At 38.9% G+C, this 23,994-nt stretch overlaps 3 protein-coding genes across 11 annotated transcripts in view; 2 read left to right on the plus strand and 1 right to left on the minus strand.

Moving 5' to 3' along the window:
• Positions 1-14,003, plus strand: part of BBOF1 (basal body orientation factor 1) — a 44,254-nt gene extending 30,251 nt beyond the window's left edge. Inside the window, exons 12-13 of one of the 2 annotated variants that reach the window (XM_072963403.1) lie at positions 13,572-13,721; positions 13,912-14,003. In XM_072963403.1, the coding sequence (XP_072819504.1) occupies positions 13,572-13,640 (69 nt within the window). In that variant the 3' untranslated portion in view covers positions 13,641-13,721; positions 13,912-14,003. Of the gene's footprint in view, positions 1-2,426; positions 3,924-13,571; positions 13,722-13,911 lie in introns of those variants that run through there. The other variant, XM_031679227.2, reaches the window with a different exon arrangement.
• ALDH6A1 (aldehyde dehydrogenase 6 family member A1) lies at positions 171-15,560 on the minus strand. Of its 2 annotated transcripts, XM_006206061.4 has the most exons (12): positions 15,424-15,560; positions 10,226-10,288; positions 9,122-9,196; positions 8,795-8,956; positions 8,488-8,566; positions 7,777-8,079; positions 6,663-6,784; positions 5,148-5,337; positions 4,755-4,936; positions 3,064-3,243; positions 2,567-2,665; positions 171-297 (listed from the first exon to the last, which is right to left on the minus strand). In XM_006206061.4, exons 1-12 carry the CDS (start codon positions 15,472-15,474, stop codon positions 193-195), a joined length of 1,611 nt encoding a protein of 536 aa, XP_006206123.1. In that variant the 5' UTR covers positions 15,475-15,560; the 3' UTR covers positions 171-192. The 2 variants fall into 2 exon arrangements, with proteins under 2 accessions (XP_006206123.1, XP_072819507.1); XM_072963406.1 differs by lacking the exon at positions 2,567-2,665.
• A 173-nt stretch (positions 15,561-15,733) lies between these two features.
• Positions 15,734-23,994, plus strand: part of LIN52 (lin-52 DREAM MuvB core complex component) — a 91,925-nt gene continuing 83,664 nt past the window's right edge. For 3 of the 7 annotated variants that reach the window (XR_001459211.3, XM_072963409.1, XM_072963410.1), the window contains exons 1-3: positions 15,736-16,079; positions 20,834-20,908; positions 22,086-22,123. Coding sequence is in view for 6 of the 7 variants with exons in the window: in XM_072963409.1 (XP_072819510.1) it covers positions 16,037-16,079; positions 20,834-20,908; positions 22,086-22,123 (156 nt within the window). In the remaining variant the exon portion in view is untranslated. Of the gene's footprint in view, positions 16,080-20,833; positions 20,909-22,085; positions 22,124-23,994 lie in introns of all 7 variants that reach the window. The other 4 variants (XM_072963407.1, XM_015240770.3, XM_072963408.1 and 1 more) reach the window with 3 other exon arrangements.

Below are 23,994 nucleotides of genomic sequence, written 5' to 3' on the forward strand. Positions count from 1 at the left end.
AAAATCTGATTTCAGAGTTACACTAGGAGTTTCCCTATTGGCATCTTTGCAGGCGCTAACAGTCCTTAGACAGATTTTAGTTACAAAGTATTCCAATCCCAGGGATCTTATCTGAGCAAAGTTGGCAGTTGGAGTTGTTCAAGAATAAAGGGAGATTACTGAGGACGGACTGAGTCTGCAACAAATTTGTTTCTAACGGCCCATGGTAGGCATGACTACAGCAGGTGAGGAAAGAGTAGCATCTTCTTCTTTCCACTGAGAAGTGATAGTCTTTAGCTGAGTGTAGAATTGGATGCCCTAAAGAGAATAAAGGAAACAAACATACAAAAAAACAGAGTTAGCATATATTCCTGGGGGGGTCTCACGATTCCTCTTCTAATCAACTTTTTTTTTTTTTTTTTTTTTTTTTTTTTTTTACATTTTTATTGATTCATAATCATTTTACAGTGTTGTGTCAAATTCCAGTGTTCAGTACAATTTTTCAGTCATACATGGACATATACACACTCATTGCTAATCAACTTTTGAAGGAGGTGCTGTGAAATGTTATTCACAATCCTACTTGAGGAATAGTGCAACCAAAACTCAATATATTGTTCATGAGATTATCTATGTAAAACATTTAGCATATTACCTGGCACATAGTAAATAGTCAAATCTTACCTATTGATGTGCTGTAACTAGCCAAGATCATCTAAATGCAAAAACTAAACAATGGAAACTGTTAAAACTATGACATAGTGTGCACCTCATAGCAATGTTGTGAGGGGAAAACAAAACAACACACAGACATTCCTGCAAAGCAACTGCTGTTCAGTAATTGTTATTTTGTTGTTTCTTCTCTCCTTCCCATGGAGAAGAAAAAGGAATGAAGGAATGAAATTTATATTAGGCTGTTTCTGGTATTTGTCAGTGATAAACAGCTCTATACTGAAATAGTAAAATCCATAATATCTTACAAATTCAAAGTAAAATTTCTGATATTATACACATTCATTAAAACACCTATAATACATGAGTCAAAGAAATTCAGCATATTTAAGGCTTTATACATAGTTTATAAGAATAGGCTTGAGCAAAAGAAAATAGACTGCACAGATCTAACACATAAAATCACTAGCAAGCTAGAAAGATATTGTTAGGAAAAGAAAAACACCAGCTTGATTAAAATACTCTTCTAGAACTATTTGACAAAATCTGGGCCATATTAATATATTGAAAACAACTTTAGAGATTATTACATACTTTCAATATAAGATGCAACTAAAGTTTACACTTTATTATGTGAGAATGATTCTTTCATCTCTTCTTTCCAAAATGCAAAACAGCAATTTAATTACCTAGGGATTTAAGACTTCAAACTGCATATAAGGTCAGTCTTTTACTCCGAGAAGCCTCATTTAGCAGAGTAACTTATAGTAATTAAACAAAGACATAGGAGAAAAATAAAAACAAAAACAAATCCCAACAACCTATTTTAAGCAATAGTTTTACTCTGCTTCCTTTGAAAGAAATTTTTAGTAATATCAAACTAGTCAGTTTTACAAAAACCATGACTAATGCACAAACTGGATGATCCACCTCCAAAAAACCAAAGTGTTTCTTAACCCGTTGGCCACACTGTTATATTCTGCTATGCAATCCCACTGTTAATTTATTATTAACCTATAAAAGGGAGACATATATAGAAAACAAGTAATTTATTACTAAAGGTTCTAAAATGGTCGTGTTTCTATGGGACTACAAAGAACTTTCACTACCCCATCTGTCCAGCACACATTTGGGTACTTGCTCTGTGCCAGGTACTGAAGATAAGTAATAATTACAGTGTGATGAGGGCTTAATTTGGCTTAAATAGTCCTACATGACTTGCCTCCACCTAACCTCTCTAACCTCATCTCTTACCACTCTCTTCTTCATTCACTTACTGTGCACCAGCCCATTTCTGCTGTTTGAACATGCCAAGCCTATTCTTGCTTTAGGATATATGCACTAGTTGAAGGATGTGGTAATAATGGTAATCTGGTTTCAGATCTACTTTTTGTTGTTCAGTGCTGTATTTATAGCACTTATAGAACAGTGCTTGATACACAGAAGGTGCTTAATAGAATATTGAGTAAATGAGTAACTATTACAGGAGAAATGTGTGCAGTGGAAGCACATGAGGATATATTCAACCCAGCCCTGAAGGGGATCGTGGTGGTCAGAGGTGATTTTCTGGAGGAGTTCCTGCTTTAAACTGGTGGTTAAGAGTTAGATAAAAGGGGGAGAGAGGGGAGTCAGGAAGAGAGGGTCGCAGGCAGAGGAAAGGGCATTTACCAAGGCATGGACTTATTCATGCTCTTTCCCCAAAATTCTGTTGCCTTGAGTGATTCAGGAAGAAACAGCTTCAGCAAAATTTTGTTAGCTTTTACATTTCTTTCTAGGGGACCTACTGACAAGCACTGCTGAACAACATGTGACCTCACAGAAGCTGCTGGCAGACTCTTCCTTGCAGAATCCTTGTTCCTGTATGTTCAAGAAGGTCTCTTAGAGGAGAAGATATTTTTTTTAAACTTGAAGTTACCTGTTTGCCATAGAAATTGGTGTCTCCCCTGAAGGAAGATCGAGAGCCGGTGAATGAGAACATTGGCAAAGGCACTGGAATGGGGACATTCACCCCTACCTAGAGCAGAACAGATCCACATCAAATACTAAGAAAAAGACTCAAATGAAGGAGCTCTCCATTTAGAAGCACAAATGCTTGGCATCAGAGAGACCAATCTTGTTTTTTTTTCCTTCTACTTTCTTAAAGCCTTTACTTTTGAGACATGACAGGAAAATGTCTTACAGGAACACATGGAAAAGTAGTACATGATCACAGTTGAAAGTGAAGACAAGAGAGACCAATCTTAACTACCCACCTTCCACCCCATCCTCCATCACATGAACTTTTATTCCTAAGGAAGAAATGGGGCATTGAGGGAGATGACAGGGGCAGTGACTGATCACTATTTACCTTTTCCCCTTACACAGGAAACAGTAAATGGCTACAAGAATCTCCTAGAAATTCTGTTCACAGACCTGTCCGACATCCACCAGGTGGGAATATTTCCGAGCAGTGGCTCCATTGGTGGTGAAGATGGCAGTTCCATTTCCATATGGGTTGTTGTTCACAATCTTGATGGCTTCATCCAAAGTGCCTGTTTCCAGAACCACAAGAACTGGGCCAAAAATCTCCTCTTTGTAACAGGTCATATTTGGCTGCCAGGAATGATGCATTCAAAAAAGAAGTCAGTATTTTACGCCTATTTGGTACTTTATTATCCACTGCTTACATGAACAGCTTTAATGTTAGTAATCTCTTTTCATTTTAAACCACGTATTAAAAAAAGTCATTTCTTGCTGGGTTCTATCTTCCAAGCTACCAGTCATACATATAACTTGAAATTCCTAGTAAGTAGAACTATACGCCTTTTGTTTAAGCACTATATTTTCAGGTCTCTTGACTCATCACTAGCTTCCTCTTTTAGGCCTGTACTACTTGTTTATACAATTGTTATGTTACTGAAAATAACATATTTAAAGAAACTCTGCTAAGTTTTCTGTAACATAAATAATCCATTTTCATTCATTCCTTTGCCCCCCAAATGAGTCTGTTTTTTATATTGATATCAGGTCACATTAAACATTCAAAACATCCTTCACCACTATAGCGGGTCAGCTGTGTTTGTTGCTGATAAGTGGATGTTTCCTTAATGACTCTGTGGCAAGAAATTTCATAATTTCTACTACACTTACATTCAACTCTTGATCATTCAGGATTATAGTAGGATTAGTGGAGATGTATGAATTAAAAAAAAATTAAAAAGCCTCCTAACCTCAATTTGGTCATTAAATTTAGCTGAGTGACTTAAGTTTTGACAAATAAAAATCGACACCAATTCTTTTTCTTTTGTCACTTTCTGGTGAAGGTAGAGGTATTCAATAAATATTGGGTGGTTGATACTGATGGAGACACTGCAGTAGCTATAAGGTCAGCAGCAAGAAGGAGAGGGAAGAAAATTAACATTAAAAAAGTAACAAGTATTGGAGGAGAGGGGATAGCTCAGTGGTAGAGTCCTGTGCTTAGCATGCATGAGGTCCTGAATTCAATCCCCAGTACCTCCATTAAAAAATAAATAAAACCTAATTACCTCCCCTCCACTCCCCCAAATAATAATAAAAAATAAAGTAAAAAATTTTTTTTAAAAAAGTAACAAGTATAATGTACGATAGGGATTGACAAAATAATGGCCCATGGGCTGGATGTGGCTTGCTGCCTGTTTTTGTACAGCCCACAAGAATGGTTTCTACAGTTTTTAAATGGTTGAAAAAAATCAATCATGACATATAAAACTATATGAAATTCAAATTCCATTGTCCATAAATAAAGTTTCACTGGAATATAACCACACAATGTTAATGGCTGCTTTAGCAGTAAAATGTCAGAGTTGAGTAGTTGTGACAGATTATTTATCCCTGCAAAGCCAAAAATGTTTACTCTTTAGCCCTTAATGGAAAGTTTTTCAACTATTGGAATAGTTGGAAGAGGTTGGGCGTCAAGAGGGGAGACTCATTCAGACTTGAGATAAAATAACTGAGTAATCTTGGCAAGAGATGAGGTCTCTAGTCATTAAATATCTTCATTTATAAATTGAAGGGATGAGATTCCATTGCCTCCAATGGTGCCTTAGCTCTCATATTTGTGAAATAAATAATCTAGAGTTGTTCACCGTGACATTTGAGATGATGGTTGGTCCAACAAAGTTCCCATTTTCATAACCTTTGACTTTAATATTTCGACCGTCAAGAAGGATAGAAGCTCCCTCCTTTGTTCCACTATCAATCAGATTACAGACTCGCTCTTTTGCCTGGGGGGTGATCAAAGGGCCAAGATCAGCTCCAGGCTGGTCTCCTGTAAAACAACACAGAAGTATGTAAGGTCTTCACTAACATAAATTATGACTGCTAACTAAAGATGAACCCAAATGACAAGCAGTACAGTACAAAGAGAGGCAATGGTAAGAATAAACATGCTCGCTACCAATGGGCGAGGCCAATGCGAAAATCAAGAGCTTAGTGCCACAGACACGCAGGCTAAAGGAGCTAGGCAGATAACAGGTTACCTGCATTGACTCTCAGGTTTTTGGCATGCTCTACCAGCTCTGGGAGCCACTTCTTAGATTCTCCCACAAGGATCACTGTTGAAAGAGCCATGCAGCGCTGACCAGCAGCTCCAAATGCTGCCCCAACCAGCTGGTTCAGAGTATTTTCCTTATTGGCATCTGGCATGACTACCCCATGGTTCTTGGCTCCCTAAGACAATACAGAAGTACATGAATCTTCCTTGGCAAATACAATTAGGCTAAGAAACAAAAGAATCTGAGATTCAAATGAGAATTTCAGGAAAGGATTAGAGAGTCTATCTTTTGTTACTTTGAAAACAGATTTATTATCATTTTGATACTGCTGAAGTCTTGGTAACATTAAGCAAGTCTCCAAGTAACTTCACTTTTTAAGCGGAAAAGTTGATAGATGTTTATTTACAACAAAACCATTATCAAAACCAAACAACACTGCCCCAGTCACATTCAGTCCAACTGACAGGCTAAACTTCATTTAGGAACCAAGGAGAACTCCCTTCTCTTTCCTAAGTTAGATAGGAAAGCATGTGTTGTCTGTCAGGGTTTCCACTTATATGAAGAGCAATGTAAACCAATAGCTGCTAGTAGCCAGCTGAAAGGCAAAACCTCCTGATACATAATTTCTGGAAAGAGGCTTGCTTCTGGATATACAGCCTCATAAACTTCTAAATAGGATGACATGTGGTCATTTCCACACGTTTCCAGATACAACTATAGCTAAGTGCATGAATATAGACCATGTCTGCTACTTAATTGTATCCTATTACATGTAGTGTAATGTTAGACACAGAATACATTCAAGAAATATGAAGTGAACTGGGAGAGGTATAAGTCAAATGGGTCAAAACACATTCAGCCATGAAAATAAATAAATGGACATATTATAAGCAGTTTCTAAGCCTGTGTATAGATGGCTATCCTTTATGCAACATTAGTGGAATGGTAAGAAAATGGCAACTGGATATTATATTTAGTATCAAAGAATTGCAAAGTATTTGGCAAGGAACTGGTTAGTAAGGAACAGCAAAACTATGCAACCAAGTAAATCACGCTCATTTATCATATGCGGTATTTGGCTCTTTTCAGTGCCTTAAATAGCCTGGACTTCTAGGGAAGATCATATCTTTAACAGTAGTGGTTAGGATATGCCTTACAAGAAGGAAAGATAAAGGGCTAAAAGCATGGTATGAAGGAAGCAACAGGGCCAGAAACAGAATTTGGCTGTTATTGCTGAAGCCCAAGGAATTTGAATAACATTCTTAAGGAGAAATGTGACTTCTGTCACCAAGATTACCCGGATCAGATAAGAGGTAATTAAAGTGACTGAGAATAAAACTCATCACAAGGTTCGTGCTTAAAGGGAAGACAATCAGGATGAACTGTGAATAAACAAACATTGACATTAGAGTGGGATGCATGGCCACTTTGCTGAAAGGCTTTTTCAAGGTAATTTTAATATACATAACAGACTTTTGGGGAAAAAGAATAAGAAGTCACCATATTGGCTTGAACTCTCTTGCCATGTCTTGACCCTCTCTCGAAGATGTACTCTCCTGCCTGGTTGGAGCCCACAAAGCTAATTGCTTTGATATCCGGATGATCGCAAATGAAGTTCACAGCTTTAAGAAGAAAATAAATGATTACCACAAAGGAACAAAGGGTTATGGGCTTCTCAACACAGCAAATGCCCCCTTTTCCCACTGTTGTGAGTGAGAGGTTTCATACTTTTGTTTTTCTACCCTGGATTCCCATTTTGGAGTCCTGTCCTTGTTCTCGTAAGTTCTTAAAGCTACAGATTCTATTTAGCCTCTCTTTATTTTTCTGATTTGCTAGTCTAGAATTCCCACTTCTAATTCTGAAGGCTACAATTGCTATTTTCCAACAAAACAACAGCCTTTCAATACTCGACTCTTCCTTTTGTTCTTTAAGAACGTGGTATTTCCTCAGTTGTCACTATATCCCAGGGCTCCCAGATACTATTGTGCCCTCATGTGAGAGGCAATATAGCATAATCTTTAAAATCCAAGGTCAGCCTTCCTAGGTATACACATCCTAACTTTGACAGTTTCTAGCAGCAAATCACTTAATTTCATTCTGCCTCAATTTTCTTTTATCTGTAAAATGGGAAACTAATAGAACCTACCTCAAAGGGCTGTTTAAATGAGATAATATATAAAGATTAAATGAGATAATATATAAAGGCACTAGGAACAATGCCTGAAACACAGAAGCACTTTTTAAGCGTTAGTATTATATGAATTAGAAGGACTTCAGTACCACTGAGGTCTATAAAATCCGGGTTAAATATCCTTATAAGTTCTCTCAATATTGAAGTGAAAACTTTCTCTTTAGTCTTAACTGTGTCTTGCCCTAATCATATTTCTTTGTTCTAATGTATTCTGTAGGGCAAGAACCACAGCTACTCCCTAGAGAGTTACCTTAGCACCCGGAGATGGCAAAACAGTCAACAAACATTACCTTCAAACATGGAGGTTACTATTAGTAAATCCTTTCCTCCCTAGATTCTTCATCCTAAAACACCCCATCACTGACTCAACACCCTGACTCTTTTGGTAGCCGGATTAAGTGTCACGTGCAGAGGGGCAGTTACCTTCATGTTGTCCATGGATGATATTCAGTGTTCCGTCAGGGGCACCAGAGTCCTGGAGCAACTTGGCGAGAAGCATGGTTGCTCCAGGGACTCGCTCTGATGGTTTCATTAGGAAGGTATTTCCACACACCATGGCTACAGGAAACATCCAAAGGGGGATCATGGCAGGAAAATTGAAGGGAGCAATGCCTGCACACACCCCCAGAGGCAAACGGTAGGAATAAAGGTCCATGTCTTTGGTGATGGATGGCATGGTCTCTCCCAGCATGAGGGATGTCACACTGCAGGCATGCTCAACCACCTCTGGAACAGAAAAGAAGCAGTCAGGCCACCAGCCCTGCACACTGTGCACTACTAAGCTTCGTCATGCTCTAGTTAGCTCTGCGTGGCGAGGCCAATGCAGAGGGAAGAAATACTAACTTGCTATGTAAAGGGGCTGTGTAAAATGAGATTCTCTGAATGGGGAAAAAGACAGTGAAATGTATATACCAACTGGAAGATCATCTGAGTAAAATAAAGAATGAAGTAAACCAATCGCACAGATATCTGAGAAGTATTGACATTTTCCACAAGTATTAAAAAAGATAATCATGGGATAGCAAAATATACATCAAGGAAGGAGCAACCCCTCATTCTGGGATCTTTGCCTCCAATATTCCTTTGCTCCCTCCCAAAGGTCCCTGAACTCCCCACGAGGGACTCTCAGCTTACGAAGGCCTCGAAATACATCTCCTTCGGCATCAGCTAGGGTCTTCCCTTGTTCCAGCGTGATTATCCTGGCAATTTCTTTCTAGAGAGAAAACACATAAATAGAAACCAATGCAAGAATGTGCCTCCTTTCAGTCCCCAGGCAGCCAAAAAAGAATAAAACTGGGGGAGAAGTAGTATAAGGGAGAGAGCCATGCTCTCTGTCTCTCTGGATTGTAGAGTCAGGGAAGGCTGCTACAAGGGCCTCTGAGGGAGTGACAAGTCTCCCCTAGGCAACAGTTTAGAAAATTATACCATTCAGATTTCTTACCAAGTTTTCTTTAATAAGTTGTTGATAGCGGAGCAGGACCTGCTGACGGCTTAATATTGAAGTGTCTGCCCATGCGGGAAAAGCACGTTTGCAGGAAGAGACTGCTGCATCCATTTCAGCCTTGGTGGCATGAGGGACCCGACCAATGACCTCATTGGTGGCCTGATGGGAAAAAGCAGCACATCACCCTTTGCCCCTGCCTCACTTTCTCCATTTTTCACACAGGCACCGGGGCAGACAGGTGTGCTTCATAATAGACACCCAGATCCCGATTTTCCCACCATGTTCCCAGAATTCTAGGCTAAGTCCCAGTGCAGCTTAGCTTACTGGATTGTGGATGTCGATCCATTTGTCACTTTTGGATTCTACGAATTTCCCATCAATGAAGAGCTTTACAGTTGGCTGCGGGGAAAAATAACCCACAAAACTTTGTGTTAGTTAATTGTTTTACTTCTCTCTTTCTTTTCAAAAAGAAGGAATTGGGGTTGATACCTGAATCTTCTGCTCTTCAGAAATGTTACCACTAGGAAAGAGATACACAGTACACTTGTCTATAGTGCTTATTAAGATGCGGCAGAGCCCCTCAATACCATGATCGCTCTGTAAATGGGAAATGCTCTGCTAATCACACAGCGGAACTTCACAAGTAAACACATATCACTGAGAAGCTTATGCTGAAAAGCAGCAGACTCTGTGAACAAAGATTAGCTACTGTGACTCATTGGCCCAGCTGACTTTCTGTCACATTACTATGAGCATACATTACCTTTATGATCAAAAGATTTTTTAAAATGTTTCTGTGTAGTTTTTCTGAGAAGTAGCTTGCTTTCATTAAAATTGCAAAAAAGGTGAAGGACTACTATGTTACAGCATGTATGTACTTTCACATAAAAAGGATTCTGAGCACCAGTCATTATTTAGTAGATTTTAGTTACTGCAAAAAGCTGACAGATAAGTCTGTAAAAACAATCCTAAAGGTCTGAAAGAAGAAGACTGTTAGGATCCACAAAACCTCCAGAGGCCATGAAAATCTTTGTATCTTTTCACACAGTAACCCTATTTCAGAATGGAAATAACACAAAAGAAGGAAAAAGACTATATAAATAAACGTTTGCTTTATAATACTGAAAAATGGAATCAATGTAAACGTTATTTGGGAAAATTATTAGTTAATTCAGGCTGCATCTACTTGATGGAATATTATATAGGCATTAAAAACCACAGTTATAAAGACCATCATATAACACTGGAAATGCTTGCAACAAAATAGGCATAATGCTTGCAACAAAATAGGCATAATATGAGATTAAAAAACCAAGAAAATTTCACATAAACTCTGACCACAATTATGTAAAAAAGATAAATGGGAATACCCCAAAATTACACTGAATTCCTTCTCAGAAGTCAACCTTTACTGCCAAATAAACTCACCACTGAAGAAGAAGAAGAGAAGGAGGATGCTGGATGCCACCTGGAGTATACCCCAGAAGAAACCTGTGAGGAAAAAGAATGATTATTTTGATAAATGAGAGCAGAAAATTATTAAAAATTTAGTAAATGGCTACTAAATGTTTAACATACTAGTTATTGTGAGTATATGAAAAAGGACTTGGTGAGTCTTTAAAGAGAAAACTTGGGAGACTATGACATAGCAAACTATGGGAGAACAATAAACCATAATGATCACGTGCTCAATTTCCAGGACTGTCCTGATTTAAAAAAATTTTTTTTGTCATTAGACCATATTTTCCTAATGTTTGTCCTGGTAAGGTAATCACCATAAATCTAACAATATGAAAACAGTTAGATAGTATATAATCAAGTGTCAAATGTATGTATAATATGCCCACATAAATACCTAAACATGAAAATGTTCACAGTAGCTTTATAAAAGACCCAAACTTGGAAATAAACTAAATATCCACAACTGGATGGACGAGTAGGGAAACTAATATAGTATAGCCAAATATTGGAATACTTCTCAATAACAAAAAGGAACAGACTATTGATACATGTAACATCATGGATAATTATAATTATACTGAGTGAAAGAAATGAGACATAAAAAAGAGTTTATACTGCATAACTGCATTTATAAAAAACCTAGAAAATGTAAACTAATCTGTAGTGTCAGAAAGTACATCAGTGGTTGCTTAGAGATATGGGGGAGAGAGGGAGAAGGGGATAAAATGGAAATTTTTAGGGGGGTGGTTATGTTCATAGTCCTGATTGTGATGTTTTCACAAGTGTATACAAATATTAAAACATCAAACTGTATACTTTAAAATATGTAGTTTATTTTATGTCAATTTTATTTCAATAAAACAGTTTTAAAAAAATGCTACATGTACCTAACAGGAAAAGAATGTGTTGTATAGATAATATTTAAAAGGGTAGAATCAACAAATGGCAGGGGATGGGGTTATAATAGTCTCTTAGAGTCACTCTCTCAAAAAAACAGTTTGCATATATGCTATGGAAATTGTTTTAAGAAATACTGAAGTCTAATCAAAGTGAGCAAACTGAAATACTCAGGACTGCAATATAAAAGGAACCTGCAATCTAATAATCTATTACCTTGTGTGAAGAGATGCTGTGTTAACCAAAGGGTACAGGGCTGTATGAAGTACAAGAATCTGTGTGCCGACCGCATTGCCCAGAGGAAAGGGTGCTGGTCCTTTGGGCCAGCAGACAATCCTTCCAAATGCCTAGTCCACTTCCCCTCCCATTCCCCACAAAAGCTTTTTCAAACTATCAACTCTCCTGGAGACCACTGTTATCTTATTTATAGTCACGTTCCCAATACCAACAGAGTACCTGGTACACAGTAGGTGTTCAATAAATATCTACTTGGGCCACTTTTTCTCTGCCTTCTTTGCTGGTTCATTCTCCTCTACCTGGCCTCTAACTGCTCAAGTTCCTGAACAAGGAGCATTCCCAGCTCTCCTTGGGTTATTCCATCAACTCCAGTGGCTTAAATATCTAGATCTCAATGATGCCCAAATCTATAATTCACCAGAATCATCCTCTTCAGGTAATACCCACATAACATCTTCACCACATTTCTAGTTGGATGTTATTTAGAGACATGTTGAAAAAGCTGACCACCTCATCTTCCTTCCATCAACTGGCTCTGCTTCCTATAGGCCGCTTTTCAGTGAATGGGGCTCCTATCCACCTAATTGCCCAATCAGAAACCTGAATGTCACCCCAACTCCTCCTCCCCAAGGAGAAAGAGCTCCTCAGTGAATGAAGTAAGTCCTGGCAATGTGTCCTCCCCAAAGACTTTGGAATGTACTCCCTTTTCTCTACCCCTCCTACCATCATCCTAGTCTACACCATCATTGACTCTCACCTGGACTTCAATAATAGTTTCCTAACAGGTCTCCCAGCCTCCAGTCTTAAACCTTCTGAATCTAGTTTCTATCCCATAGACAGAGGGTCTTTGTAAAACAAAAACCTGGTCAGATCACTCTTTTGTTTAAAACCCTTCAATGGCTTTCCACTGCCCTTGGGATAAAGCTCTAAATGTTGCTTAGAAGACTACATAATATCTTGACTTTTCTAGTTTCCTAGCCTGCTGCTTTCCTCCTTGCTCTCTCTATGCTATAGCCATTCGGGGCATGTTCTGTGCTCACACTGCCCTTGCACACGCTGCCCCCTCTTGCCTGGAACTGTTTCATCCAAGCTGCTTGGCTCGCATCTATTCCTTAGCTCTCTCTTTGGGTGCAGGTGCAGGTCAGTTCTGTAGGCTTCCTAGCAGGAAGTTGAGGAAGTTCTCATCTGATAGTTTTTGTTTTCTCTGAAGTAAGAAAAACAAGGTTAACTCTTGAGAGTGAGAGGGAAGTAGCTGAGTTGGAAGTTCTTAAATCTCAATCTCAGACCTAGGGTAAGTACTTGATTATGGAGTTCATATAACACCTGAATTCCTCTAGTTTTCATATCATATTAGGAATAATAGCTTGTTTAAGTCTCTCTCTCTTTCCCCTTAGATCACTAGACAGTTGTGTTCTTAGGCCCTCATACCATTCCTGGACTAGACTAAGTGCTCAGTAATATTTTGCAAAATGAAAGAATGAGTACTCACCAAGCAATTGCTTGATACTAATTTTGTTTCATGTAAATTCTCTTACAGGGCAGAAAATGCATGGATCAGCCAACTTGAACATTCTAGGCCACTTAGTTTTATTCTGTCCCTTGCACATAGGCTCTCTGCTGTCAAGAAGGCATAAAAGGCACTGCATCTGGTATAATAAAACATTATCATATAGTTTTGACAGGTTAGATCTCCTCTCTTTTCTTCATTTCCTGAGAAACACTCATTAGCACTGTTGCTGAAAAAGCTATCCTATGTCCAGTTCCACAAACTTCTTACTCTTTAGATGTTTATTTTGTACTTGCCATTTCCTTTACCAGGAACTCCCTTCTCTGGCTAAAGCCTCCTGGTCTTATAAGACTCAAAACCAGATCATCCCCTTTGGGAAGCTTTTCTTGAATTGCACAGGTTTCCCAATGTTCCTACAACACCCTGTGCACACCTATTGCTTAGCATTTATCATTGCATTACAACAGGGGAGCTTTCAAAGAGTATTTTATTTATCTCTCCTTTCCCAAAGTTTGGGACAATGCCTGACACAGAAAGAGATTCCAAGACTTAAATCCTGAAACCTCAGCCCCATCAGTTACTAGTTGGGAGACTTTGAATATCTTTAGTATCAGGTAATTTACTTCAAGAACATTCATTAATTCTAATCTTCACAAATATTCTTAAAATTAGGGAGTGGTGGAGCTGGGATTGAATCCAAGGACGACAGTGACGCCTGTGCTCTTTTTACCACATCACTGAGGAAAGTCATTGAGTCACTTTCAGACCAGTTCTCTTATCTCCAGATAGGAGTGACAATATCACAAGGAGCAGAAGTTTTAGGTAAGTTTTACCAGCCACCATAAAAGATGCTGAATAATTAAAATAATTGAAAACATGAATTCTCTCCTTTACAGATCCTTAAGAATTCTCCAAAATTCATGACCGCCAGAATCTAGACTACTCTTTATCAGAGTGTCATGTTACAGCAACTTCTAGTTGGCTACGAATGACTATTTCTGTTCTTTTCCAGGTCAACTCAGAGTTTCTTCAAATGAATCAGAAGATAGTGCCTATTTCCAAAATAAAGTACTTGGGAAGGGAGATTCTTCTCCTTGATGCAAAGGACAAAATACCTTCTTAAGGCTCTCAATGATGCATGATGGCAGGGAGTCAAAGGAAAAAAGTCAATTTCAGTAAAAGATTTTGAGAAGAAGTTGGTAATGGAAAATATAGTGTGGAAACTGTTTCCCTACTACTGCAAAAAAAAAATAGATAAACAAAACTAGGATCACATCAAGAAATATATGAGTAAAGCCAGATCATTTGACAAACCTTCCAACCCATTCTCCCCACTGTCCCATGAAATAGCACATTTAAACAGGAATCTTTGCTGACTCTACTAGGAATCTTAAAAATGCGGTCTCTGCATTAGAACTCACTGAAACCTGGTAAATACTAGTATTATCTACAAGTCTGGGAATATAGAAGTTCCCAGGCTGGATATAATGTGTAAGATAAGCAAAGTTGTTTCTTACAGGTTCGAGAATGTAGCCTGCAGTCAATCTTGCCTCATAATCTAAGTCCTTGCTAGGCTGTGAACAACAGGAGAAAGAGTATGAGCAGAGTTGGAAAGCACATGCTTCAGGCATGCAGCTCTTGTAGCTAGATCACCTATCCTTAGGCATTTCAGAGACCTAATACTTCCACCCCCACCCCGGTGGGCAGAGTTCAGTCACACTATGAGCTGAGTTTGGAGTGGGAATGTGGAACTTATGCTTCTTGTCTTCCTTGGCTCTCATTTTCTATCACCTGTTTTAGAGACCTTTAGTCCTTTGCATGTGCTTGGAGCAAACTGGTAACATTAATATGTGTCCTTATTCATGGCCAACATAAACACTGTAACTTTGCTGGGAGAAAGTTAAACTGGAAGTCTTGGCAAGCAAGGGGACAATCAACAGACTGTGGAAAATACAAAGAGCCGCAGCTGTGAAAAATAGCTCAGCAATTTTCAGCAAATGGCTGCTTTGGGGGAAAACCTAGTGTACACTTCCAGAAGGAGATTCAAAGTTCATTCACTGACCCTCGCCCCTCGTGTGCCTCCTCCTCCCACCTTTACCTCCGATAGTAGACAGTGAAGTAGGGTGGGGGAAGGGAATAATTTGGAAACTTCTATCAGATAAAGAGCGCTAAGAAAGGTGACGAGGAGAGTTTCTGGGTAGAGAGGTGGCCGGTGCAGAGGTGAAAGGGAAAGACAGTGGGCAGACCAAGAGAGGTGAGGGCAAGAGAGTGACAGCAGGGACAGGGCAGGGCTGGAGGAGGACAGTGGGCCAAAGGCAGAAAAGGGGAGGCTCAAGAAAAAAAGGGTCAGGGGTGATAGTCCCCAGTTGGATCCAACGAAGGTGGATAATACTGTGAGTAGTGGGCTAGGGCCGCACAGGTCCGATGGGAACAGGAAGGTCGGCCAAGGAGGGGTTGGGTCAGAGAGTGGAGGCAAAGGACCCAATTCCTAGTTTCGCGACCCCTCAGCGCCATCCTCACTCGCCTGCAGGATCCGGGCCCGCACTGCCGCCGCCGCCACCACCACCGCCGCCATGGTTCTCGGGTCCCTCTTCTCAGCCCCTCACGCCTCTCCGGCCGAATGCGTCCAGAAGCACTACTATTGCCAGGCCTCGCCCCCGCATCCTGCCGCACCTCCTCATTGGTGCAGAGGACTACTTCTCCTAGCCAATCACTCGCCCTGACACCTGACTCCACCCTCTCAGTCCCAGTCCTGGGGTATACGATTGGCCAGAAGTGATAGAGCTCTCGCCCCCTCCCACTTCAACAAATTCTGTTGGCGGAGGTAGGGACGACGCCCCTGACTTGGGTACTCTATATTGAGCACACGGGAAGACGCCCCCGCACCCGGAACTCCGATTGGCCACAAGCAACTGCGGCCCCACCCACTCACTGAGGAAAGTAAATAAGACCCTCCAAGAATTTTGCAGTAACTCCACCTCATCCACTGTGCGAGGGGGTGAGGCTAGCCTTAGAGGCGGGGCTAAGGAAAGATTACCCTATAGGACGGGGAAACCAGACGCGGCAGCGGATGGGGGATAGGGTTTCTCCTTGGGGGCGTGGCTTGTGGATCCTAGCTTTCCCGCCGACGGTTGGCCATGTCACGTGACATGGGTTGGAAGATGGCGTCTCCCACAGACGGTAAGAGCCGGCTTAGAGAGCCTTCGCCTGCAACCTCCTTCTATGCTCTTCTGGGAACTTCCACTCTCCGTCTGCCCCTAGGACTTATACTTCTTTCTTGGGCTCCTCTCCTTCCCCTTCCACTTCTTCTCCATAGGATGCGGGTATGTCTTCAGCCCTCCGGTTTTTCACAGCGGTTCCAGAGGTGCCCAGTTTCTCTGCAGTGTACAGGAGGGTAGAGGAGGGTACCCGCTTGGGACCCATTCTGGGCAAAAGGAGGAGGGTCGCCCTGGCCCTCCTTATTCCCATTTGGGTGAGGTTGAGGGCCGAGAAGGAGATACTCCTGGGGGAAAGGAGATGCCTTAGTGTAGCGTTCTCCTTCTCAGAGGGCCCCATTGAAGGGTCGATTCCCTTCTCTTTGAGCATCTGGAACGATTCTCTTAAACCCTAGCTAGGGTTGGTAGCTGACTAAATCCTGGGACTGAAATGCAAGAGAAACGTGATTCTCTCCTGTACTTAGATTGAGACCGTTGCCTAGGAAGCAGGAGAAGCAGGAGACCCTCTCGGTCCCTTGCAATGAGAGTCCCGAGAAAAATGAGAATTGAGCTTTTTAACGTAGTCGTGCACACGTCTCAGCCTATTTTGCTTCATGTGTTGTTTTCTAAGGCTGAGTGGATTAACGATATCTGCTTATATGTTGTCTAAGATGCAAGTCATCTCAGATAGCAATTGAATGGTTTTGATATGCCCACAGGGTTTTGCGCTCGGTTCTGCTTTAGGTTTCGGGTCTTGCAGTCATTTCTGAACTCACTTAATTTTTGCTTTGACCACCTCCATCCCCATGTCCATTTCACTAATAGGTAATTTTCTGTCAAACAAAGGCATTTTGTGTTTGGGAGGAATCTTAGAAGTTCATTTCAGGAATGAGGAAATTGAGGCCAGGAAAGCTATACTGAGTTTCTGCTATATGAAAGGCATTATATTAGATGCTTTGGGAGAGGAAAAGATTAGTCAAACAAGTAAACACTTGGCAGTTTCAGGCCTCATTTAAATGTCACCTCCCAGAGAGAGTTTCCCAGAACACAGTGTCTGGAGTTGTCCCTCTTCGCCATTATTTAAGAGAGTCACCATATTTAAGATAGACACTATTAAAATTGCCTATCTCAGTACCTTCATTGACAGCGTAGGTATTCTGTTAACTTTGCCCCTTTCACAAAAGATTGTAAATTCCAAGTCTGTCTTTTTCACAGCTGGATCATAGGGCTTAACCCAGTGCTTGGGAAGCAATAGGCCTTTGATTCACATTTACTGAAAGAATGATTAGCTATATACATAAATTGCATATTAGTCTAATTTTAACTGAGTCTTAAGTGTTTTGAGTACAGGTACATACTGTATAAGAAATGGGTGTTGGAAAAAAATTATGGGGGTTGAGCATCAAAAGTGATTCTTTCTTCTACTTGGATGCTCTCGTTTAAAATGTGCTTTTCTTGCCAGAAAAAAAAGCATTGAAGATGTCAGCCAAGGGAATGGGGAGTTATTGTTTAATGGGTACAGACTTTCAGTTTAGGAAGGTGAAAAAGTTCTGGCAATGGATGGTGATGATGGTTGCACAGCAATGTGAGTGTACTTAATGCCACTGAACTGTACACTTAAAACTAGTTAACAAGGTAGATTTTATGTTATGTGTAGAAGTAGAAGTAGTTGCTATTAAAATTTTTAGTTTATTACTAAGTTGTTTTTAAGTTTTGTCCCTTATGTTTGATTTTCGCTGCCTTCTCTGAATTTCTTTTCTTCATCTAGGAAGAATATTGGAAATATATATTTTTTCCTTTGGCTTTCTAACCATCTCCACTGTCATTCTATTTACACACTTGATTTTTGAAAATTTTCATGCTAATCTTTAACAGAACTTCACTTTTCTCTCCTTAGTCTTTTTAATCAGCGAAAATCAAGTTGAGCACTTTGAACTTAAATTTAGCTTCTAAATAAGTATGTCAAAGTACCTCATCCTAAAATATCCCACTGCCTATCTCTTGCACTTCTATTTTTAGTGTTCCACCTGTTTCTGTCTTTAAGATTTAATTCAAATTATCTTCATATAAAAATGAATTTAGGTCATTTACTATTTGTCTGTTTAATGCCAAATTTGCTGGGATTTCTTTGAAAAGGAGAAAATGGAAATCTAAGTAAAGCCATTAATTACTTAATGTATGAGAATAACACTGTAAGCAGAGTCTGAGTAATGCCCCAGACTGTGGTATCATAAGGCCATGCCTGTTGGTTGTTTCATCCTACCCTTGATAAGTTTATTTTTGTTATGATTGAATTTCCAATCAGTAATATTCCATGGGAATTTGAAAATTGGCATTTTGTGTTTTACACAGCTTTTTATTTTTTTTAAACCATTTTTGGATGTTTTAGTTAAGGCAGTTTATTAGAGTTGAGTTCTTCACCAATTAGAATGCCATTGGAAATTCCCTTAGAATAAATACATAGATTCAGCTAACATCCATCTTCTCAGAGAGATACAATAAAAAGAAAAGAAAGAACAAAAGAAAAAAAATATTTTTCTCAATTTTAATGAGAACTTTTAGGATTTACTCTTTTAACTTTGCTGTATATTATACAGCAGCGTTAGCTCTAGCTGTCATGCTGTACGTTACATCCCTAGTACTTACTTATCTTGTAACTGAAAGTTTGTACCTTTTGACCACTGTCCTTCAGTTCCCCCTCTTCTCACTCCCTACTTCTGGTAACCACAAGTGTCATCACTTTTTCTGTAAGTTTGTTGTTTTTTAGATTGCACATATAAGTGAGATCATACAGTATTTGTCTTTCTCTGATTTATTTCACTTAGCATAATGCCTTCAAGGTCGCAAATGGTAGAATTTTCTAATTTACTTATGACTGAATACTGTTCTGTTGTGTGTGTTGTGTGTGTGTGTGCATATATATATTTTTTACAATTTCTTCATCCATCAATGGACACTTAGATTGTTCCCATGTCTTGACTATTGTAAATAATCCTGCTATGACCATAGGGGTCCCTTAGAGTATGTGGGAAGAAAATTCAGTTTAATGAAAAACACATGTTGAAAAATTTTATAAATATGTACATTTTCTGGGGAGTGACTCCATAGCCTTTTTTTCCAGATTTTCAAACATGTGACTTATCCAGAAAATGTTAAGAACTATCGTTTATATCATTAAATAACCTAATTAATTCAACTAATTAGTATACTGAGCACACAATATGTAGTCAACAAATGTTAACTGTTGTTGTTAATATTGAGCATGTACTGTGTGCCAGAGCAAGAGTGGAGAGGAAATGGTGTCAAAGAATTAGGCAGGGTCTGGATCATGTAGGATTTTATAGGTCGCATTAGATATACATTAATGAATTTAGCTGGGAAGAAGTCCTTTCAGCTGGAGAGTGACATGAACTGGTTGACATTAAAAAAAAACTGTTCTGGCTACTTTGTGGTGAATACACTTAGGGGTAAGAAGGGGAAGAGGTAAGAATGGGAGCAGGGAGACCTGTTAAGAGGTTGTTGGAGTAGTCCAGGAGAGAAGTGATGGTTCCTTGGTTAATTAATGTGATTTCAGGGTGTGTTTTGGAGATAGAAACTACTGGATTTACTAATAGATTGGTTATGGAAGGGTGAAGGAATGGGAGACAGATGGGAGAAGGATGACCTGAGTTTTTGGGTTGAGAACTGAGGTTGATGGTGTGTTATTTCTTGGGATGGAGAGGACTGGGAGAATATGGTTTTTCATACATGTAAATAGAGAGAGATGTCAAGTAGCCACTGAATGTATAACCCTGAAGTTTGGGGAAAGATTGAGGCTGGAAAGAGAAGTATGGGGTCATTGGCTTATAAATGATGGTAAAGGCTGTGGGACGAGATGAGATGTCCTTACGAGACTTTGGGTAGAGAGTGAAGCCAGCCTAAGGTGGGCCCTGAGTGGAAAAGGAGACTGCAGGCGTCAGTGAGGAAGGAGGGAAACCAGCATAGTGGAAGTGGAGTGTCTGAAGGAGAGTGATCAGTGTGTGATGCTGCAAAGAGGTCACATAAGAAAACAGAGAAGTGACCACTGGATTTAGCAAAATAGGTCATAGATAATCTTGACAACAGCCACTTTCATGTATGTAGGGACAGAAACCTGTTTGTTGTTGGTTAAGGAGAGACTGAGGTGAGAAAGTGGGGACAGCAGGATAGACAACTCAAGAACTTTTGCAGTGAAGGAGTGAGGAGATCATGGGGTCAAGGAAGAGTTTCTTCAAAGAAGGGAAATTCTAAAGCAGGCTTACTTGCTGTTGAGTATGAGCCAGTAGAAAAGGTAGAAGCTGGTTGTGCAAGAGATTATTCAAGATACTGTCTTTGACAGAGCAAAACAAGATGGAATTCAGAGCCCTAGCAGAGGAGTTTGTCTTTCTTGGGAGCAGGGAGACTTAATTGATTGTAACTAGACGAAAGTCTAAGGGTATGAATAAAGATACAGTTGGGTTTGTTGACATTCATTTTTTTCTAACACCTCACTAAAATATTGTTCCCATTTTAGAGATGGGAAAAGTGAGGTTTGATGAGGGAAATGATTTATTTGTATAACATCATGATCCAGTAGCATCATTAGTATTAGAACTCAGTCTCTAAACTTCCAGGTGAGTGTTCCAGCTTGTTATGTTCTTTGAGAGTGACGTGTCATAAAATATAAATTAATGTGTTTTGTGTCTTCTTGGCTCATTTGGGTGTTTTGGTGTTTTGTTCTAGGGACAGATCTGGAAGCATCTTTGCTAAGTTTTGAAAAGCTTGACCGTGCTTCACCAGACCTTTGGCCAGAACAATGTAAGTTTTTGGTTACTTTATGTCAAAATTGATGCAGGAAAACCACTTCAGGTAGATTTTTGAAGAGTTATCATTTAACTGAAATGATTACAATTTTAATTTTACTTCAAGAAGAAGAGACTGAATTCTGTGTTCTGGTGTTAAGAATAGCTGTCTGGTTGTTTAATTTTTTCTGAGCAGAGTGTGATTCTCTAAATGATAGGGAGTCTTTAAAACTTACTTTTAAAAACCCCAACTGTAATAAGCCAGACAATACAAGGTACATAAAATAATTCCTTACCTTCTTGAAGTACTCTGATAAAAGTTAACTGCTGTTACAGTTTAGTACAGGTATTTTGGACATTTTTTATGCTTATACAGATGGGTGAATACATACTTTTGAGTTTTTTGTTTTGTTATGATGGAGTCAGATGTACAGCGATCTACAGCTTAACTTAATCCACCTAGTAATCTTTTAATGGATCTTTCCATATTGATAGACATAGATATGGATCTTCATATCTTTTAAAGTATTTTATTGTGTAGATATAGTTTATTCATAATTCATTTGGAAACCTAAATTATATCCACGTTTTGATATTACAAACAATTTAGCAATGTATATACTCGCACATTTATCTTTGTGCATGCGGAAGAGGATGACTGGATGAGAGTGCCCATTTCCTTACATACTAGCCATTATTTGATGTTACTGATCTTTGTTTTTAGTTTGTATTTCTTTATTAGTGAGATAGAACTTTATTTTTAAATATCTGAGTTTTATTCTTCTGTTTTTTTAAATATGATTCTTTCTGTGAGATATTTAAATAAACAATTAGATTGACAGAATAACATACATACCTAAAAAGGAAATTTAAACTTTTTGGTAAAAGATATGGTATCTCACCACCCTCTCATTCACCTAACTCCTGATCCTTCAAATTCAGTTTAGGCTTTATTTTCTCTCAGCAGCTTTCCCTGCCTCCTCAGTCTGATTTAGATTTCTAATTTGTGTCCTCCCATAAGACCTGGTGTTTTTCTTGAAGCTCTTAAAAAATGTTATAATTATTAATTTACTCCTTCTCTTCTTCCAGATTGTAAGCTTCTTGGAGATAAGGCTGTTTTCTTGCTTGAGTCTTCCATGTAAGGGAAACTAAAATGTTTATTACCTGACTAATACTGTATTTCTTCTTTTTAGTACCAGGTGTTGCTGAATTTGCAGCTTCTTTCAAAAGCGTAAGTAATATCTTACTTACTTAATGAAGTTTTCCCAACATTTTGCTCTTGGGTGAAATCTCAAATATCTCTTATTTCTTTACTTTCAAGAATAACGTCATAGCCTTCAAAATATTTTGTAACTACAGCTCAGGACATCTGTTTATGTTATCATTATGTTAAGGATGTTAATGCTCTATTTTGGTATTTTTGACCTTTGACTATTAGCCTCTTCTCTCAGCTTAACAGATTTTAAAGTAAGGCAATTGAAATATTTAATGTAACACCAGTATTCTTTTTTGCCCAAACTATTATTTTGAAGCTTTTCTCTTTTGTTTATATGATGCATTATGACTTTAACTTATACCTACCTAGAGGATTTTGAAATTTCTCAGTGGCTCGTCATAAACTGAAGGAAGACATCCATTAGAGCCACAACTTTCCTACTTCCAGGGCAGCAGGCATTGTACTAGATGCTCTAAATATGTTCTCTTATGTATTCCCACAACAGGAAAATATGATTATAATACTAACTAGCACATACATAATGCATACCATATGCCAGGCACTATTCTAAGCACTTTATGTGTATTATTTAATCTTCACAAAACCATATGAAGTATAGTTGCTGTTATTATTTCTATTTTACAGACAAGGAAATAGGCACAGAGAGGTTAAGTAGGTTACCCAAAGTTATAGGCTATAAATATATGACAGAAACAGTCTTTGAACTCATTAGTCTAATTACTAGTGTCCATACTCTTTTTTTTTCTTAAGTAGATTTACAATGTTGTGTTAGTTTCTGGTGTATAACAAAGTGATTCAGTTATACATATATTCTTTTTCATATTCTTTTACATTGTAGTTTATTGTAGGATATTGAATATAGTTGCCTGTGCTATACAGTAGGACCTTGTTGTTTATCTGTTTTATGTATAGTAGTTTGTATTTGCTAATCCCAAACTCCTAATTTAGCCTTCCCCCATCCCCTTTCCTCTTTGGTAACCATAAGTTTGTTTTCTATGTCTGTGAGTCTGTTTCTATTTTGTAAATAAGTTCATTTGTGTCATATTTAGATTTCACATGTAAGTAATACATATGGTATTTGTCTTTCTCTTTCTGACTGACTTTACTTAGTATGATAATCTCTAGGTCCATCTATGTTGCTGCAAATGGCATTACTTCATTGTTTTTTAGGCTGAGTAGTATTCCATTGTACAGATATACCACATCATCTTCATTCAGTAATCTGTCAATGGACATTTAGGTTGCTTCCATGTCTTGGCTATTGTAAATAGTACTGCTGTGAACATTGGGGTGTATGTCTTATATTTAAGTCTTTAAGCCATTTTGAGTTTATTTTTGTGTATGGTTGAGAGTGTGTTCTGTGCCCACACTCTTTGTACCATATTTAGCAGCATTTGAGCCCAATATTGAAAGCACTGACTGACAGAGAAACTTGGAAGTTACTTCCCAAGCCCTAGTGAGTGATAGGCCAGAATCTGAAACAGAATTGTCTGATTCAAAACCTTATGTTCTTTCTATTAACAAATCGGGTAGTTGTAATATAACTCTCTCAGTACCTTACTATATGCTTAGCACTCTATACTCATTGTTCAGGTTAAAGATGCTGAGTTAAATATTAAGGCCTTTCTGAGCCTGTGGCTTTCAGGTCCTATGAGAGTATTTGTTCAGAGGGAGTGTGACTTTGTAGCCTCTTTCAGTTTTTCAGGAGCTAGGGTTGTATGAAAGCTGGGCTGCATTCCTTTAGCATTGGGAAGGACTAAGCGTGAGGAATGCAGGAGAGGGTAGGGCTTTGGAATGAGACATACTCAGATTTGAGTTCTGAATCTGCTACTTCACTGTCTCTGACCTGAGCAAGTTTCCTAACA

This window comes from Vicugna pacos, chromosome 6 (genome assembly GCF_048564905.1).
Source record: "Vicugna pacos chromosome 6, VicPac4, whole genome shotgun sequence".
Lineage (NCBI taxonomy): Eukaryota > Metazoa > Chordata > Mammalia > Artiodactyla > Camelidae > Vicugna > Vicugna pacos.